Source organism: Ranitomeya imitator, chromosome 7 (genome assembly GCF_032444005.1).
Source record: "Ranitomeya imitator isolate aRanImi1 chromosome 7, aRanImi1.pri, whole genome shotgun sequence".
NCBI lineage: Eukaryota > Metazoa > Chordata > Amphibia > Anura > Dendrobatidae > Ranitomeya > Ranitomeya imitator.
Window position 1 is genome coordinate 149,859,866 of NC_091288.1, and position 16,833 is coordinate 149,876,698.

At 46.7% G+C, this 16,833-nt stretch overlaps 1 protein-coding gene across 1 annotated transcript in view; it reads right to left on the minus strand.

The window, feature by feature from the left end:
* The window catches only part of LOC138646118 (demethylrebeccamycin-D-glucose O-methyltransferase-like), a 63,805-nt gene extending 48,613 nt beyond the window's left edge, over positions 1-15,192 (minus strand). Inside the window, exons 1-2 of the mRNA XM_069735580.1 lie at positions 15,178-15,192; positions 13,460-13,611 (exon numbers count right to left, since the gene is read on the minus strand). Of these exons, the coding sequence (XP_069591681.1) occupies positions 13,460-13,611; positions 15,178-15,192 (167 nt within the window). The remainder of the gene's footprint in view (positions 1-13,459; positions 13,612-15,177) is intronic.
* Positions 15,193-16,833: the final 1,641 nt, after the last annotated feature.

Here is a 16,833-nt window from a genome sequence, read left to right on the forward strand (position 1 = left end):
TCACAAATGCATGATCTTATCCATCTAGTAAAAAAATGGCTGCAACCAGAGATTTTGACATCTGCAGAGATGGTGGAACGTGTTGTTCTAGACAAGTACCTGCGGTCCTTGCCCCCTAAGTTACAGAGGTGGGTTGGACAAGGTGACCCATATACAGCCGACCAGTTGGTGAATATGGTCGAACGCTACAATGCTTCCGAAAGCCTACTCCAAGGGACGTTATCACCTCGCTGGGCTCCCAAGAAATCGCCAGAAAATACTGCGAGACCTACTTCATCTTCAAAAGAAGAGAACGTTGCAATAAAGGGTAGCAGACCCACAAAGAACTATGGAGGCGGTACAGTCTCACAGCAATTCAGCAGACCCTATCAGGCGTCTCCGGCGAGGAAGCAAGGACCTATACAATGTTGGCGATGTCGCGGGCTTGGCCATGTAGCAGCTAACTGCCCAATGACTACAGAGCCAATGGACTGTAACGCTATGAGACGCCTTTCGTTATATGTACAGTCAGTCTGTGTTGCAGAGGTCCTCACAGGAAATGAACGACACGTGTGTTGCCTCGAGGTCGACGGCCATAGTGTGAATGCCGTCTTGGATTCCGGCAGTCAAGTAACTCCGGTACATGCCAGTTTGGTGGACCCTAGAGCCCTAACGAACTCAACCCTGGGCATTAGTTGCATCCATGGCGATATAAAAAACTACCCCACTGCCTGGGTCACCCTTGCCACGCCAGTAGGAACCAAAAGACATCAATCGGCAGTCCTAAAGTCTATGGGACATGATGTAATATTGGGGAGAGACTTTCCCTTATTTTGGGACTTGTGGAACCTTAAAAATGGCATGAGCACTCTAGTTGAGGAGGGTGCCGTGGGGCTAACCCCTGAGCTATTGCAGCAAGAGGGGGGGGGAGTCCATCTCAGAGGTAACTCCAGAATCTGTAGACTCACCTCTGGCTGTATATGCAGGCGACGCAAGTGAACTAGAGGAGGCTATAGAAATGCCAGGTCTTGAGGTGGCCCGTGGTAAGTTCGGGACCGCTCAACACCAGGACCCTACTCTGGCAAGGGCATGGGAAAATGTAAAGGTCTCTGAGGGAAGACCATTGTACCCAGGGGCTCAAAATGAGTTCCCACACCTAGCTGTGCAACAGGGTATGCTGTATCATATAGACAAAGTGCGGGGGGTGGCGGTAGAGCAACTAGTGGTGCCCAAGTCCTTTCGCCAGGTAGTTTTGGAACTGGCACATAAACATCCCTTGGGGGGACACCTGGCCGGAGAAAAAACAAAACACCGTATTCTGCAGCGTTTCTTTTGGCCGGGTCTAGGGGGGGACGTGACCCGGTATTGTCAGTCCTGTCCTACGTGTCAATTGACCACACCTATGTCACATTTTAGAAGCCCCCTTGTGCCCTTACCAATAATAGAGGTGCCCTTCGAGAGGATAGCAATGGATATAGTGGGTCCATTAGTTAAATCTGCCAGGGGACATCAGTACATTTTGGTAGTACTAGATTATGCCACTCGTTACCCTGAAGCAGTGCCTCTGCGGAATGCCAATGCGAAAGCAATTTCAAAGGAGCTTGTTAATATGTTTTCTCGCACCGGCATTCCGAAAGAAATACTAACAGATCAGGGAACCCCCTTTATGTCTCGAATACTTAAGGACTTATGTAAGCTACTAAAAATCTCCCACTTGCGTACTTCAGTATATCACCCTCAGACTGACGGGTTGGTGGAGCGATTTAATAAAACCCTGAAGGGAATGTTGAAAAGGGTGGTAGATAAGGACGGGAGGGATTGGGATGCTCTCCTACCATATCTCCTGTTCACTATACGGGAAGTACCCCAATCCTCCACAGGCTTTTCGTCTTTTGAGTTAGTTTACGGGCGATGTCCTAGAGGCCTGTTAGATATTGCTAAAGAGACTTGGGAACAAGAGGTGACTCCTTATCGCAGTGTAATTGAACACGTAATGCTTATGCAAGATAGAATTGAGGCTGTCATGCCAATAGTTAAAGAATGTTTAGAACGTGCGCAACAGGCCCAAAGCACGGTATATAACCGAGCGGCTAAAACACGAGTCTTTCAACCTGGAGACAGGGTGTTAGTATTAGTACCCACTGTAGAAAATAAATTTCTTGCGAAGTGGCAGGGCCCATACGAGGTGTTGGAGAGAATAGGTGAAGTGAATTATAAGATATATCAACCAGACAAGAGGAAAACCGAACAAATCTACCACATAAACTTGCTTAAGGCCTGGCGGGATAGGGAGAGTCTAATGACAAAAGCCACCCTTAATGATGGACCTCGTAGGGCACCCCCATCTGTGGTAAATGACCCCCAGGTAGCATTGCCAGAGGTGGGTATTGCAGAGACACTATCCGAAAGTCAGAAACGAGAGACTAAGGAATTTATACAGAAAAACGCAGAGGTTTTCTCAGAGCTTCCTGGTCGTACTCACTTAATTAAACACGACATTGTTACTGATCCACAGGTCCGTGTACGACTAAAACCATATCGAATTCCGGAGGCTCGGAGACAAGCCATTGCCCAGGAAGTCGAGAAAATGTTAGAACTTGGTGTCATTGAAGAGTCCCGGAGTGATTGGGCTAGCCCAATCGTGCTAGTGCCCAAACCCGATGGGACTATTAGGTTTTGTAATGATTTTCGGAAATTAAATGAAGTATCAAAATTCGATGCCTACCCGATGCCGAGAGTTGATGAACTTATAGAGAGACTGGGTTCGGCCAGGTACATATCTACTATCGACTTAACAAAAGGTTATTGGCAGATTCCCCTCACGGATTCAGCCAAAGAGAAAACGGCCTTTGTAACGCCCCAGGGACTGTTCCAGTACCGTGATATGCCATTTGGGTTGCATGGTGCTGCAGCCACCTTCCAACGTCTAATAGATATTGTCCTTAAACCCCACGTCCGGTATGCGTCCGCATACTTGGACGATATCATTGTCTTTAGTGATGACTGGGACACACATTTGTCAAAAGTACAAGCCGTCTTAGACTCGATAAAAACTGCTGGGTTAACTGCCAATCCTAAGAAATGTACCTTGGGATTGGAAGAGGCTCGCTATCTGGGATATAGCATAGGGCGAGGAGTCGTAAAGCCACAGACCAATAAAGTGGACGCTATTCAGAATTGGCCACGACCGGTCAACAAAAAACAGGTCGGAGCCTTTTTAGGGATCGTTGGCTATTATAGGCGCTTCATTAAAAATTTTGCCACCATCGCGGCCCCTCTCACAGAGCTTACCAAGGGCTCAAAATCTATCACAATAAAGTGGAACGCAGAAGCAGAGAAGGCCTTTCAGTATTTGAAAACGGTCCTCTGTGACCAACCAGTGTTGGTTGCCCCTGACTTTAAACGGGAGTTTATTGTCCAAACGGACGCCTCTGGTGTCGGCCTCGGTGCAGTGTTGTCACAGGAAGTGAATGGCGAGGAACACCCAGTAAGCTATCTGAGTAGGAAGCTTACCAGGGCAGAAAAGAATTATAGCGTGGTTGAGCGCGAAGCCCTGGCTGTGAAATGGGCCCTATTCACCTTACGCTATTATTTACTAGGTCGCCAATTTAGGCTAGTAACGGACCATTCACCCCTAACATGGATGTCCCGCGCAAAAGAGGGCAATGCGAGGGTGACACGCTGGTTCTTGGCATTACAACCTTTTAACTTTTCCGTTGAGCACAGGGCAGGCACAGCGCACGGGAATGCAGATGCGTTATCCAGAACACACTGCATAGTGACTCATCGTGTCCGACCCTACAGGCTCGAACAGAGGAAGGGGGTATGTGAGGTGCCAAGGGGAGAAGTACTAGAAAACAGATATATTTCTCCCCGTTTCATTTCATATGTATCACGGTATTGATTGTGAAGCTGTTTATTTCTCTGTAATCCGGTCCTGGTTTCTTTAGTGATCAGCCTGAAAGTTCTGGTGCTTCCCTTCCACACATACGATCCAGCTTTTGCTTCAGCTGATATAATCAAGGAACTGCTGGGATCTCAGTCTCTCATCTGCTGGTCTAGGAGCTGACACAGTAAGGTTGCACAAACTTCTTTCTTGTTGTATAGGTCTATTTTGCAGTTAGTATCTTGTTGTTAGTTAGTGGCCAGACGGCCTTAGACATTTTATTTCATGTTTGGCACGTGTAACATTGTACGGCAAATGTGTACAATAAATACACCTGACACATACCTGTGTGGAACTCGCTAGCCTGCTATTGTTCGTTGTGACTCCATAGCCACCTGCTTGGGCCAAAGCAGAGATCCCTGATGAGCTATATTCCCACACAATATAGCACCTAAGTCTCGAGTTGTTGAGCCAGGTTCGTCGTCTGGCTACACAAGGCCTCGAACGCTCCCTTTTCTGGGAGTAGGAAAACCGCTTTTAACCCCTTCATGACCCAGCCTATTTTGACCTTAAAGACCTTGCCGTTTTTTGCAATTCTGACCAGTGTCCCTTTATGAGGTAATAACTCAGGAACGCTTCAACGGATCCTAGCGGTTCTGAGATTGTTTTTTCGTGACATATTGGGCTTCATGTTAGTGGTAAATTTAGGTCAATAAATTCTGCGTTTATTTGTGATAAAAATGGAAATTTGGCGAAAATTTTGAAAATTTCGCAATTTTCACATTTTGAATTGTTATTCTGTTAAACCAAAGAGATATGTGACACAAAATAGTTAATAAATAACATTTCCCACATGTTTACTTTACATCAGCACAATTTTGGAAACAAAATTTTTTTTGTTAGGAAGTTATAAGGGTTAAAATTTGACCAGCGATTTGTCATTTTTACAACGAAATTTACAAAACCATTTTTTTTAGGGACCACCTCACATTTGAAGTCAGTTTGAGGGGTCTATATGGCTGAAAATACCCAAAAGTGACACCATTCTAAAAACTGCACCCCTCAAGGTACTCAAAACCACATTCAAGAAGTTTATTAACCCTTCAGGTGCTTCACAGCAGCAGAAGCAACAAGGAAGGAAAAAATGAACATTTAACTTTTTAGTCACAAAAATTATCTTTTAGCAACAATTTTTTTATTTTCCCAATGGTAAAAGGAGAAACTGAACCACGGAAGTTGTTGTCCAATTTGTCCTGAGTACGCTGATACCTCATATGTGGGGGTAAACCACTGTTTGGGCGCACGGCAGGGCTTGGAAGGGAAGGAGCGCCATTTGACTTTTTAAATCAAAAATTGGCTCCACTCTTTAGCGGACACCATGTCACGTTTGGAGAGCACCCGTGTGCCTAAAAATTGGAGCGCCCCCACAAGTGACCCCATTTTGGAAACTAGACGCCCCAAGGAACTTATCTAGATGCATAGTGAGCACTTTGAACCCCCAGGTGCTTCACAAATTGATCCGTAAAAATGAAAAAGTACTTTTTTTTCACAAAAAAATTATTTTAGCCTCAATTTTTTCATTTTCACATGGGCAACAGGATAAAATGGATCCTAAAATGTGTTGGGCAATTTCTCCTGAGTACACCAATACCTCACATGTGGGGGTAAACCACTGTTTGGGCACATGGTAAGGCTCGGAAGGGAAGGAGCGCCATTTGACTTTTTGAATGAAAAATTATTTCCATCGTTAGCGGACACCATGTCGCGTTTGGATAGCTCCTGTGTGCCTAAACATTGGCGCTCCCCCACAAGTGACCCCATTTTGGAAACTAGACCCCCCAAGGAACTTATTTAGATGCCTAGTGAGCACTTTAAACCCTCAGATGCTTCACAAATTGATCTGTAAAAATGAAAAAGTACTTTTTTTTCACAAAAAAATTCTTTTCGCCTCAATTTTTTTATTTTCACATGGGCAGTAGGATAAAATGGATCATAAAATTTGTTGGGCAATTTCTCCCGAGTACGCCGATACCTCATATGTGGGGGTAAACCACTGTTTGGGCACTCGGCAGGGCTCGGAAGGGAAGGCGCGCCATTTGACTTTTTGAATGGAAAATTAGCTCCAATTGTTAGCGGACACCATGTCGCGTTTGGAGAGCCCCTGTGTGCCTAAACATTGGAGCTCCCCCACAAGTGACCCCATTTTGGAAACTAGACCCCCCAAGGAACTTATCTAGATGCACATTGAGCACTTTAAACCCCCAGGTGCTTCACAGAAGTTTATAACGCAGAGCCATGAAAATAAAAAATAATTTTTCTTTCCTCAAAAATGATTTTTTAGCCTGGAATTTCCTATTTTGCCAAGGATAATAGGAGAAATTGGACCCCAAATATTGTTGTCCAGTTTGTCCTGAGTACGCTGATACCCCATATGTGGGGGTAAACCACTGTTTGGGCACACGGCAGGGCTCGGAAGGGATGGCATGCCATTTGGCTTTTTAAATGGAAAATTAGCTCCAATCATTAGCGGACACCATGTCACGTTTGGAGAGCCCCTGTGTGCCTAAACATTGGAGATCCCCTAGAAATGACCCAATTTTGGAAACTAGACCCCCAAAGGAACTAATCTAGATGTGTGGTGAGGACTTTGAACCCCCAAGTGCTTCACAGAAGTTTATAACGCAGAGCCATGAAAATTAAAAAAAAAATTATTTTCTCAAAAATGATCTTTTAGCCTGCAATTTTTTATTTTCCCAAGGGTAACAGGAGAAATTTGACCCCAAAAGTTGTTGTCCAGTTTCTCCTGAGTACGCCGATACCCCATATGTGGGGGTAAATCACTGTTTGGGCACATGCCGAGGCTCGGAAGTGAAGTAGTGACATTTTGAAATGCAGACTTTGATGGAATGCTCTGTGGGCGTCACGTTGCGTTTGCAGAGCCCCTGATGTGGCTTAACAGTAGAAACCCCCCACAAGTGACCCCATTTTGGAAACTAGACCCCCAAAGGAACTTATCTAGATGTGTGGTGAGCACTTTGAACCCCCAAGTGCTTCATAGAAGTTTATAATGCAGAGCCGTGAAAATAATAAATACGTTTTCTTTCCTCAAAAATAATTATTTAGCCCAGAATTTTTTATTTTCCCAAGGGTAACAGGAGAAATAGGACCCCAATAGTTGTTGTCCAGTTTCTCCTGAGTACGCTGATACCCCATGTGTGGGGGTAAACCACTGTTTGGGCACACGTCGGGGCTCAGAAGGGAAGTAGTGACTTTTGAAATGCAGACTTTGATGGAATGGTCTGCGGGCGTCACATTGCGTTTGCAGAGCCCCTGGTGTGCCTAAACAGTAGAAACCCCCACAAGTGACCCCATTTTAGAAACTAGACCCCCCAAGGAACTTATCTAGATATGTGGTGAGCACTTTGAACCCCCAAGTGCTTCACAGACGTTTACAACGCAGAGCCGTGAAAATAAAAAATCATTTTTCTTTCCTCAAAAATGATGTTTTAGCAAGCATTTTTTTAGATTCACAAGGGTAACAGGAGAAATTGGACCCCAATAATTGTTGCGCAGTTTATCCTGAGTACACTGATACCCCATATGTGGGGGTAAACCACTGTTTGGGCACACTTCAGGGCTCGGAAGTGAGGGAGCACCATTTGACTTTTTGAATACGAGATTGGCTGGAATCAATGGTGGCGCCATGTTGCGTTTGGAGACCCCTGATGTGCCTAAACAGTGGAAACCCCTCAATTCTACCTCCAACACTAACCCCCCCACACCCCTAACCCTAATCCCAACTGTAGCCATAACCCTAATCACAACCCTAACCACAACCCTAATTCCAACCCTAACCCTAAGGCTATGTGCCCACGTTGCGGATTCGTGTGAGATATTTCCGCACCATTTTTGAAAAATCCGCGGGTAAAAGGCACTGCGTTTTACCTGCGGATTTTCCGCGGATTTCCAGTGTTTTTTGTGCGGATTTCACCTGCGGATTCCTATTGAGGAACAGGTGTAAAAAGCCGCGGAATCCGCACAAAGAATTGACATGCTGCGGAAAATACAACGCAGCGTTTCCAAGCGGTATTTTCTGCACCATGGGCACAGCGGATTTGGTTTTTCATATGTTTACATGGTACTGTAAACCTGATGGAATACTGCTGCGAATCCACAGCGGCCAATCCGCAGCCAAATCCGCACCGTGTGAACATAGCCTAATTCTAAAGGTATGTGCACACGCTGCGGAAAACGCTGCAGATCCGCAGCAGTTTCCCTTGAGTTTACAGTTCAATGTAAACCTACGGGAAACAAAAATCGCTGTACACATGCTGCGGAAAAACTGCACGGAAACGCAGCGGTTTACATTCCGCAGCATGTCACTTCTTTGTGCGGATTCCGCAGCGGTTTTACAACTGCTCAAATAGAAAATCGCAATTGTAAAACCGCAGTGAAATGCGCAGAAAAAAACGCGGCAAATCCGCCATAAATCCGCAGCGGTTTAGCACTGCGGATTTATGAAATCCGCAGCGGAAAAATCCGCAGAGGACCAGAATACGTGTGCACATACCGAAACCCTAACCCTAGCCCTACCCCTACCCCTAACCCTAGCCCTAACCCCTAGCCCTAACCCTAACCCTACCCCTAACCCTAACCCTACCCCTAGCCCTACCCCTAGCCCTAACCCTAACCCTATTCTAACATTAGTGGAAAAAAAAAATTTTCTTTATTTTTTTATTGTCCCTACCTATGGGGGTGACAAAGGGGGGGGTCATGTATTATTTTTTTTATTTTGATCACTGAGATATAATCTATCTCAGTGATCAAAATGCACTTTGGAACGAATCTGCCGGCCGGCAGATTCGGCGGGCGCACTGCGCATGCGCCCGCCATTTTGGAAGATGGCGGCGCCCAGGGAGAAGACGGACGGGACCCCGGCTGGATCGGTAAGTATGATGGGGTGGGGGGGACCACGGGGGGGGGGGATCGGAGCACGGGGGGGAATCGGAGCGCGGCAGGCGTGGAACGGAGCACGGGGGGCGTGGAACGGAGCACGGGGGGCTGGAACGGAGCATGGGGGGGTGGAACGGAGCACGGGGGGGGGTGGATCTGAATGCAGGGGGGGTGATTGGAGCACGGGGGGAGCGGACAAGAGCACGGGGGGGAGCGGAGCACTGGATGGAGGGGAGCCGGAGCAGTGTACCGGCCAGATCGGGGGGCTGGGGGGGCGATCGGTGGGGTGGGGTGGGGGCACACTAGTATTTCCAGCCATGGCCGATGATATTGCAGCATCGGCCATGGCTGGATTGTAATATTTCACCCGTTATAATGGGTGAAATATTACAAATCGCTCTGATTGGCAGTTTCACTTTCAACAGCCAATCAGAGCGATCGTAGCCACGAGGGGGTGAAGCCACCCCCCCTGGGCTAAACTACCACTCCCCCTGTCCCTGCAGATCGGGTGAAATGGGAGTTAACCCTTTCACCCGATCTGCAGGGACGCGATCTTTCTGTGACACAGCATATGCGTCACAGGTCGGATTGGCACCGACTTTCATGACGCATACGCTGTGTCACAGGTCGGGAAGGGGTTAAAGCAGGAGCAGCAAGAACAAGTTTTGGCTTTCCTTGCTGACTCAGCCTCTAGCTCTTTCGCCTCCTCTTCTGAAACTGCTAAATGTAAAAGCAGCGCGTCGTTAGTGGATGTTCACGGTCAGGGACAAGTCGCTTCCTTGTCTTCTTCACCAAGAACAACAGAGAAGGATGTGTCAGGCGACACAACGGGTTACTCCATGGAGCTCTTTACACATACCATTCCTGGGTTAGAAAGTGAAACAGTTAATAGGCCATGCCTATTACAAGTTGAATCGGACATGGAGTGCACAGATGCACAGCCACAGCCAGATTACTATGCTGTTCCTTTGACTCAGACCAGAACATTGCCCTCGCAGTGTACTGATTCAGAATCAGACCCTGATGAGACTATAGTGCCCCTTCACGAACGCTATACCACCGGCTTACACGGTGACACAGACGAAGTTGCACACAAGATAGAAGAGGAGGTCATAGATGACCCAGTTGTTGACCCTGATTGGCAGCCATTGGGGGAACAGGGTGCAGGCGGCAGTAGCTCTGAAGCGGAGGAGGAGGAGCCGCAGAAGGCATCAACATCTCAACAGGTTCCATCTGCCAGGCCTGTATCTGGCCAAAAACGCGTGGCAAAACCAAAACCAGTTGTAGGACAGCGTGGCCATCCAGTTAAAGAAGCTCAGTCTGCAATGCCTGAAAACAACATCCAAATGATGAGCGCAAAGTCATCTGTCAAAAATGTTCAACTACCTTAAGCAGAGGTCAGAATCTTAAAAGTCTAAATACAAGTTGCATGCGTAGACATTTAACCACCATGCATTTGCAAGCCTGGACTCACTACCAAACGTCCCTTAAGGTTGTAGCACCCTCGGCCAATGAAGCTAGTCAGCAACGCTACATCCCTTCCATCACTGTAAGCCCACCATTTCCCGCACTACCTGCAGTAAATGTGCAGATTTCGTCGCCAGGCCAAAGCAGTCAGGGAATCACCAGTTTCGTAGTAGGAAACACTGCATGTAGGGCACCAGCAAGAATACCATCTCCAACCCTCTCTCAGTCTGCCACAAGAGAGTTCCCCCCCAGCTCAAACAGTGCTCTACCACTTGCAAAATTATCTCTCACAGCTCCACCAATGTTTAGTCTATGCGCTGACATCCTTCAATGCCTGGCACTGACAATACCAATTTGTTGACATGTATGATGCTAGTTAAAATAGTCAGGGTCAGTGTCCTATATTGACACCAGTAAATACTTAGCGCCAAATTACTATGTTTGAAACTCAGCAGAGGAGTCCACCCCTTTACCTAAGTATGCCACCCTTTTGTTTTTTGGTTTTGTTGTTTTGCGAGACATTAACATCTATTTATTTTTTGGGAGTACTAACTGTGTCAGACACTCCTTCCAATCGTCCTCCGCTGACCACACCAATGCTGCCTGTGTACCTCTGCAAGATAATTCAAACTGCTTTGAGCCAAATTTTTTTATTTTAGGCCTACTAAGTCTGTCTGCGGTCCCTCCTTCCAATTGTCCTCCGCTGAACACAATGCTGCCTGTGTACCCCTGCAAGATAATTGAAACTGCCTTGAGCCTAATTTTTTTTATTTTAGGCCTACTAAGTCTGTCTGCGGTCCTACGCTGAGCACACCAATGCCGACCGTGTACCCATGTAACTTTTTGTCATCCTGCAGTGAGCCTACTTTGTGGTGTAAGGCCTACTAGCAGTGTCTGTCTGCGCCACTTAATACAGCTGTCCTCCTCAAAAAAAAAATGGGGGATTTTCAGCTTGTCAGAATTATAAAACTGCATTGGGGCCACAAGTTTCGTTGTGGTCTACATACTGAGTCTTCCACTCCAAGGTGTTCTCTCTGTTGCCTCTCCTTCGCTTCTATCTTGAAGTTCTTGTTAAGTAGTTGTTGAAACAACACTGCATTAGTCCTACAAGTTGGGTCTGGGTTGTAGAGACGATGTCTGCCGCTCCAAGGTGTTCTCCAGGTTGCCTCTCCATAGCTTCAATCTTCATGCTCTTGTTAAGTAGTTGTTAAAACAACACTGCATTAGGCCTACAAGTTGGGTCTGGGTTGTAGAGACGGTGTCTCCCGCTGCAAGGTGTTCTCCAGGTTGCCTCTCCATGGTGTTCTCTGGGTTGCCTCTCCATAGCTTCTATCTTCTTGCTCTCATTAAGTAGTTGTTGAAACAACACTGCATTACGCCTACAAGTTGGGTCTGGCTTGTAGAGACGGTGTATCCCGCTCCAAGGTGTTCTCCAGGTTGCCACATAATCGAAGCTGCATAGAGCCTATTTTGTTATTTTAGGCCTACTAAGTCTTTCTGCGGTCCCTCCTTCCAATTGTCCTCCACTGAGCACACCAATGAAGACCGTGTACCCATGTAACCTTTTTTTAACCTGCGTCGAGCCAACTTTGTGGTGTAAGGCCTACTTGCAGTGTCTGGCTGCGCCACTCAATACAGCTGTTCTCTTTAAAAAAATGACCTGCAATTATCAGGTTTTCAGCCTATCGGAATTTTAAAACTGCAGTGGGGCTACTAGTTTGGTTGGGGCCTACTAACAGTGTCTGCCGCTCCAAGGTGTTCTCCTGGTTGCCTTTCCTGAGCTTCCATCTTCATGCTCTTGTTAAATAGTTGTTAAATGGAACAACTGCATTTGGCCTACTAGTTGGGTTGGGGCCTACTAACAGTGTCTGCCGCTCCTTGCTGTTCTCCTGGTTTCCTGTCCTGAAATTCCATTTTCAGGCTCTCGTTAAGTAGTTGTTAATGTTAGACTGCATTTGGCCTACTAGTTGGGTTGGGGCCTACTATCGGTGTCTGCCGCTCCTTGATGTTCTCCTCCACTGAACAAACCAGTGCCGCCTGTTTACTTCTGTTACCAATTTTGAACTGCATTTAGCCTACTTACTGATTTGGGCCTACTCACTGTGTCAGCCTCTCATTACAGTTGTACTCCACTGAACAAAGCAATGCCCCCTGGTTAGTCCTGTTACCAATTTTGAACTGCATTTAGCCCACTTTATTCTTTGGGCCTATATCTGTGTTTCCTCCTCATCCTGCCCATTGCCCAGCCAGTGATAGCTGAGTCTGCTGGTACATTGACCCATAACGCAACATTCCCCGTGCATGCTACACAGCAAGATTGTGACCCTGCTGAAAGTCAGGTTCCCCTTCCCGCATACCATACCACCTGACACGGGGACAAAGAGGAAGGTGCAGATGAAGGTGCAGGTTCCTTCATCAGGTGGGGGGAGGAATACTCGTTGGCAACGTCACTGGCACAGGGCCCCTCATAGTACGCAAAAGTCTCGCTGCCGGTGGGAGGCGCCCCCGCCGTGCAAACACACCGCCGTACTTTGAGGGGCCCTGTGCCAGTGCCAATGCCAATGAGTGGGCCCCCCCTGCTTGCTCAGGATCACAGTACTTGCAAAGTTGAAATACTTACCTCTCCCTGCTCCACGGCCGTGATGTGGTCCAGATTTCCTGGGCCCACTAAATACTTGAACCAGCCCTACCCCCACAGCTTTAGCCAAATGACCCCCAATTTCCAATGCCTTACTATTATTATAAGGTAAATTAAGATTGACAAGCTTCAGTAACAAGAATGTATGTTTTTGCCATTAAAATGGGCACTGTTTTCCTGGCCTCCACTCACTGCCAACTATGCTCCCCCATTGACTTGCATTGGGTTTCGTGTTTCGGTCGATCCCCGACTTTTCGCGATAATCGGCCGATTCCACTCGACTGTTGAGATAGTCGGGTTTCGCAAAACCCGACTCGACCCTAAAAAACTAAAAGTCGCTCAACCCTAATCCCTACGAGTGTGATCTGTATTCCAATTACGGCTTTCATTTTTTTAGCCCAGGTTACTCTGAAAAACCTCAACTTTTATTTCAGTTTTCCCATATATTAGATCTTGTATATTATTTTCATACTCCATTTCTCAAAATGTAACCTTTACCACAGCAATGATTTATTCTACTCTATAAAAGCTCGAACCTGAACATTGTGTTTGGAAGATTAACTGAAATCTTGGCCTCCTCAATTTGAGCTTCACTAATATCAATTCCCAAAACCTTCTCAAAGTGCGAAGCCAGAATTTTTGTGTTTTGTCCTATTCCACAGCCAACATCAACTGCAAATTCATAAGGCTGAGCATGTTCCTACAGACTTGTTCACTGTGCACGTAGCCCATGTGTTCCTGTTTCCATAATTGTTCTCTTGTGTCTACAAGACTATGGAGTTACCTACCACTCCTCTTGGGCTATCTGCACAAAAGCTGTTCCACTCAGCATGTCCACATGGACTTTTCCTCTCTGAACCCTGTTCACACAGGTAATATACAGATGATCAGGTTTTTAAATACATCAGATAGGGATTGCATACATCAGTTAGGACTGCTCTGATATGGATATACCTTGACGTTTGGTGGAGCAGCTTAGTATACATTTTTTGAAAAAAACGTATCAACCAAATACCCTGTTTTTTACATCTTTTTACTAGCACTTGCGGATTACTGTGATTTTTTTAAACTGAGTGCTTTTGGTTCTACTATGCTCTTTTGTGTCTTCAAGATTCTTGGTGGTGTGTGAGCACGTTCCTACAGACTTGTTCACTGTGCACGTAGCCCATGTGTTCCTGCTTCCATAATTGTTCTCTTGTGTCTACAAGACTATGGAGTTACCTACCACTTCTCTTGGGCTATCTGCACAAAAGCTGTTCCACTCAGCATGTCCACATGGACTTTTCCTCTCTGAACCCTGTTCACACAGGTAATATACAGATGATCCGGTTTTTAAATACATCAGATAGGGATTGCATACATCAGTTAGGACTGCTCTGATATGGGTATACCTTGACGTTTGGTGGAGCAGCTTAGTATACATTTTTTGAAAAAAACTTATCAACCAAATACCCTGTTTTTTTACATCTTTTTACTAGCACTTGCGGATTACTGTGATTTTTGGAAACTGAGTGTTTTTGGTTCTACTATGCTCTTTTGTGTCTTCAAGTTTCTTGGTGGTGTGTGAGCATGTTCCTACAGACTTGTTCACTGTGCACTAGGGTTGAGTGAAATGGATCGGACAAATTGAAAATTGCTGACTTTTGGCAAAGTCGGGTTTCGTGAAACCCAACCCGATCCTAGTGTTGGATCGGCCATGAGGTCGGCAATCAGCGCGCCAAAGTCGTGTTTTGTATGACGTTTTCAGCGCCATTTTTCATCCAATGAAGGAGGACGCAGAGTGTGGGCAGCGTGATAACAAAGGTCTCGGTCCCCACCATCTTAGAGAAGGGCATGACAGTGATTGGCTTGCTTTCTGCGGCATCACAGGGGCTATAAAGGGGCGTGCACGCCGACCGCCATCTTACTTCTGCCGATCTTAGCATAGGGAGAGGTTGCTGCAGCTGCATCAGGAGAAAGGATATAGTTAGGGAGGGAAGATTAAGCCCTGAAACTGCTTGTGCTGTAGTGATTTCCACTGTCCAACACCACCTTTTCTTTGCAGGGACAGTGGAGTTTATATTTTTGTGCATCAGCGCTGTAGTTTATTAGGCTGCCTTATAAGGCTCTCTGATAGCTGCATTGCTGTTTGTACGCTGCTGTGCAAACCAACTGCTTTTTTAAAAGCAAAAATCCTGTTGCTCCTTTCTGCACAGTTATCTTGTTTATTTGTCCACATTTTTGTGTGCAGCAGTCCTTTTTATTGCTGCCGTACTTGTTCTTTGATCATTTTAGAAAGATTGAAATTGTACTACAGCCTAGAGTTGAGCGACCTTGACCTTTTTAGAGTCGAGCCGGGTTTCGCGAAATCCGACTATCTCAAAAGTCGAGTCGAGTGGAATTGGCCGATTATCGCGAAAAGTCAGGGATCGACCGAAACACGAAACCCAATGCAAGTCAATGGGGGAGCATAGTCGGCAGTGAGTAGAGGCCAGGAAAACATGTACAGAGCCCATTGTATTGGCAAAAACATCCATTCTTGCTACTGAAGCTTGTCAATCGTAATTTAGCTTATAATAATTGTAAGGCATTTGAAATTGGGGGTCATTTGGCTAAAGTTGTGGGGGGTAGGGCTGGTTCAAGTAATTGGTGTGCCCAGTAAATCTGGACCACATCACGGCAGTGGAGCAGGGAGAGGTAAGTATTTCAACTTTGCAAGTGCTGTGATCCTGAGCAAGCAGGGGGAGCCCACTCGTTGGCATTGGCACTGGCACAGGGCCCCTCAAAGTACAGCGGTGTGTGCACGGCGGGGGCGCCTCCCACCGGCAGCAACACTTTTGCGTACTATGAGAGGCCCTGTGCCAGTGACGTCGCCAACGAGTATTCCTCCCCCCACCTGATGAAGGAACCTGCACCTTCATCTGCACCTTCCTCTTTGTCCCCGTGTAATGTCGTATGGTATGCGGGAAGGGGGACCTGACTTTCAGCAGGGTCACAATCTTGCAGTGTAGCGTGCACGGGGAATGTTGCATTATGGGTCAATGTACCAGCAGACTCATCTATCACTGGCTGGGCAATGGGCAGGATGAGGGGGAAACAGATATGGGCCCAAAGAATAAAGTGGGCTAAATGCAGTTCAAAATTGGTAACAGGACTAACCAGGGGGCATTGCTTTGTTCAGTGGAGGTCAACTGGAATGAGAGGCTGACACAGAGAGTAGGCCCAAATCAGTAAGTATTCTAAATGCAGTTCAAAATTGCCAACAGTAGTAAACCGGCGGCACAGCTTTGTTCACTGGAGGAGAACAGCAAGGAGCGGCAGACACAGATAGAAGGCCCCAACCCAACTAGTAGGCCTAATGCAGTGTAGTTTTCAACAACTACTAAACGAGAGTCGGAAGACCGAAGCAATGGAGAGGAAACCTGGGGAACACCTTGGAGTGGAACACACCGTCTCTACACCCCATACCCAATGTGCAGGCCTAATGCAGTGTAGTTTTCAACAACTACTAAACGAGAGTCGGAAGACCGAAGCAATGGAGAGGAAACCTGGGGAACACCTTGGAGTGGAACACACCGTCTCTACACCCCATACCCAATGTGCAGGCCTAATGCAGTGTAGTTTTCAACAACTACTAAACGAGAGTCAGAAGACCGAAGCAATGGAGAGGAAACCTGGGGAACACCTTGGAGTGGAACACACCGTCTACACCCCATACCCAACGTGCAGGCCTAATGCAGTGTAGTTTTCAACAACTACTAAACGAGAGTCGGAAGACCGAAGCAATGGAGAGGAAACCTGGGGAACACCTTGGAGTGGAACACACCGTCTCTACACCCCATACCCAATGTGCAGGCCTAATGCAGTGTAGTTTACAACAACTACTAAACGAGAGTCGGAAGACCGAAGCAATGGAGAGGAAACCTGGGGA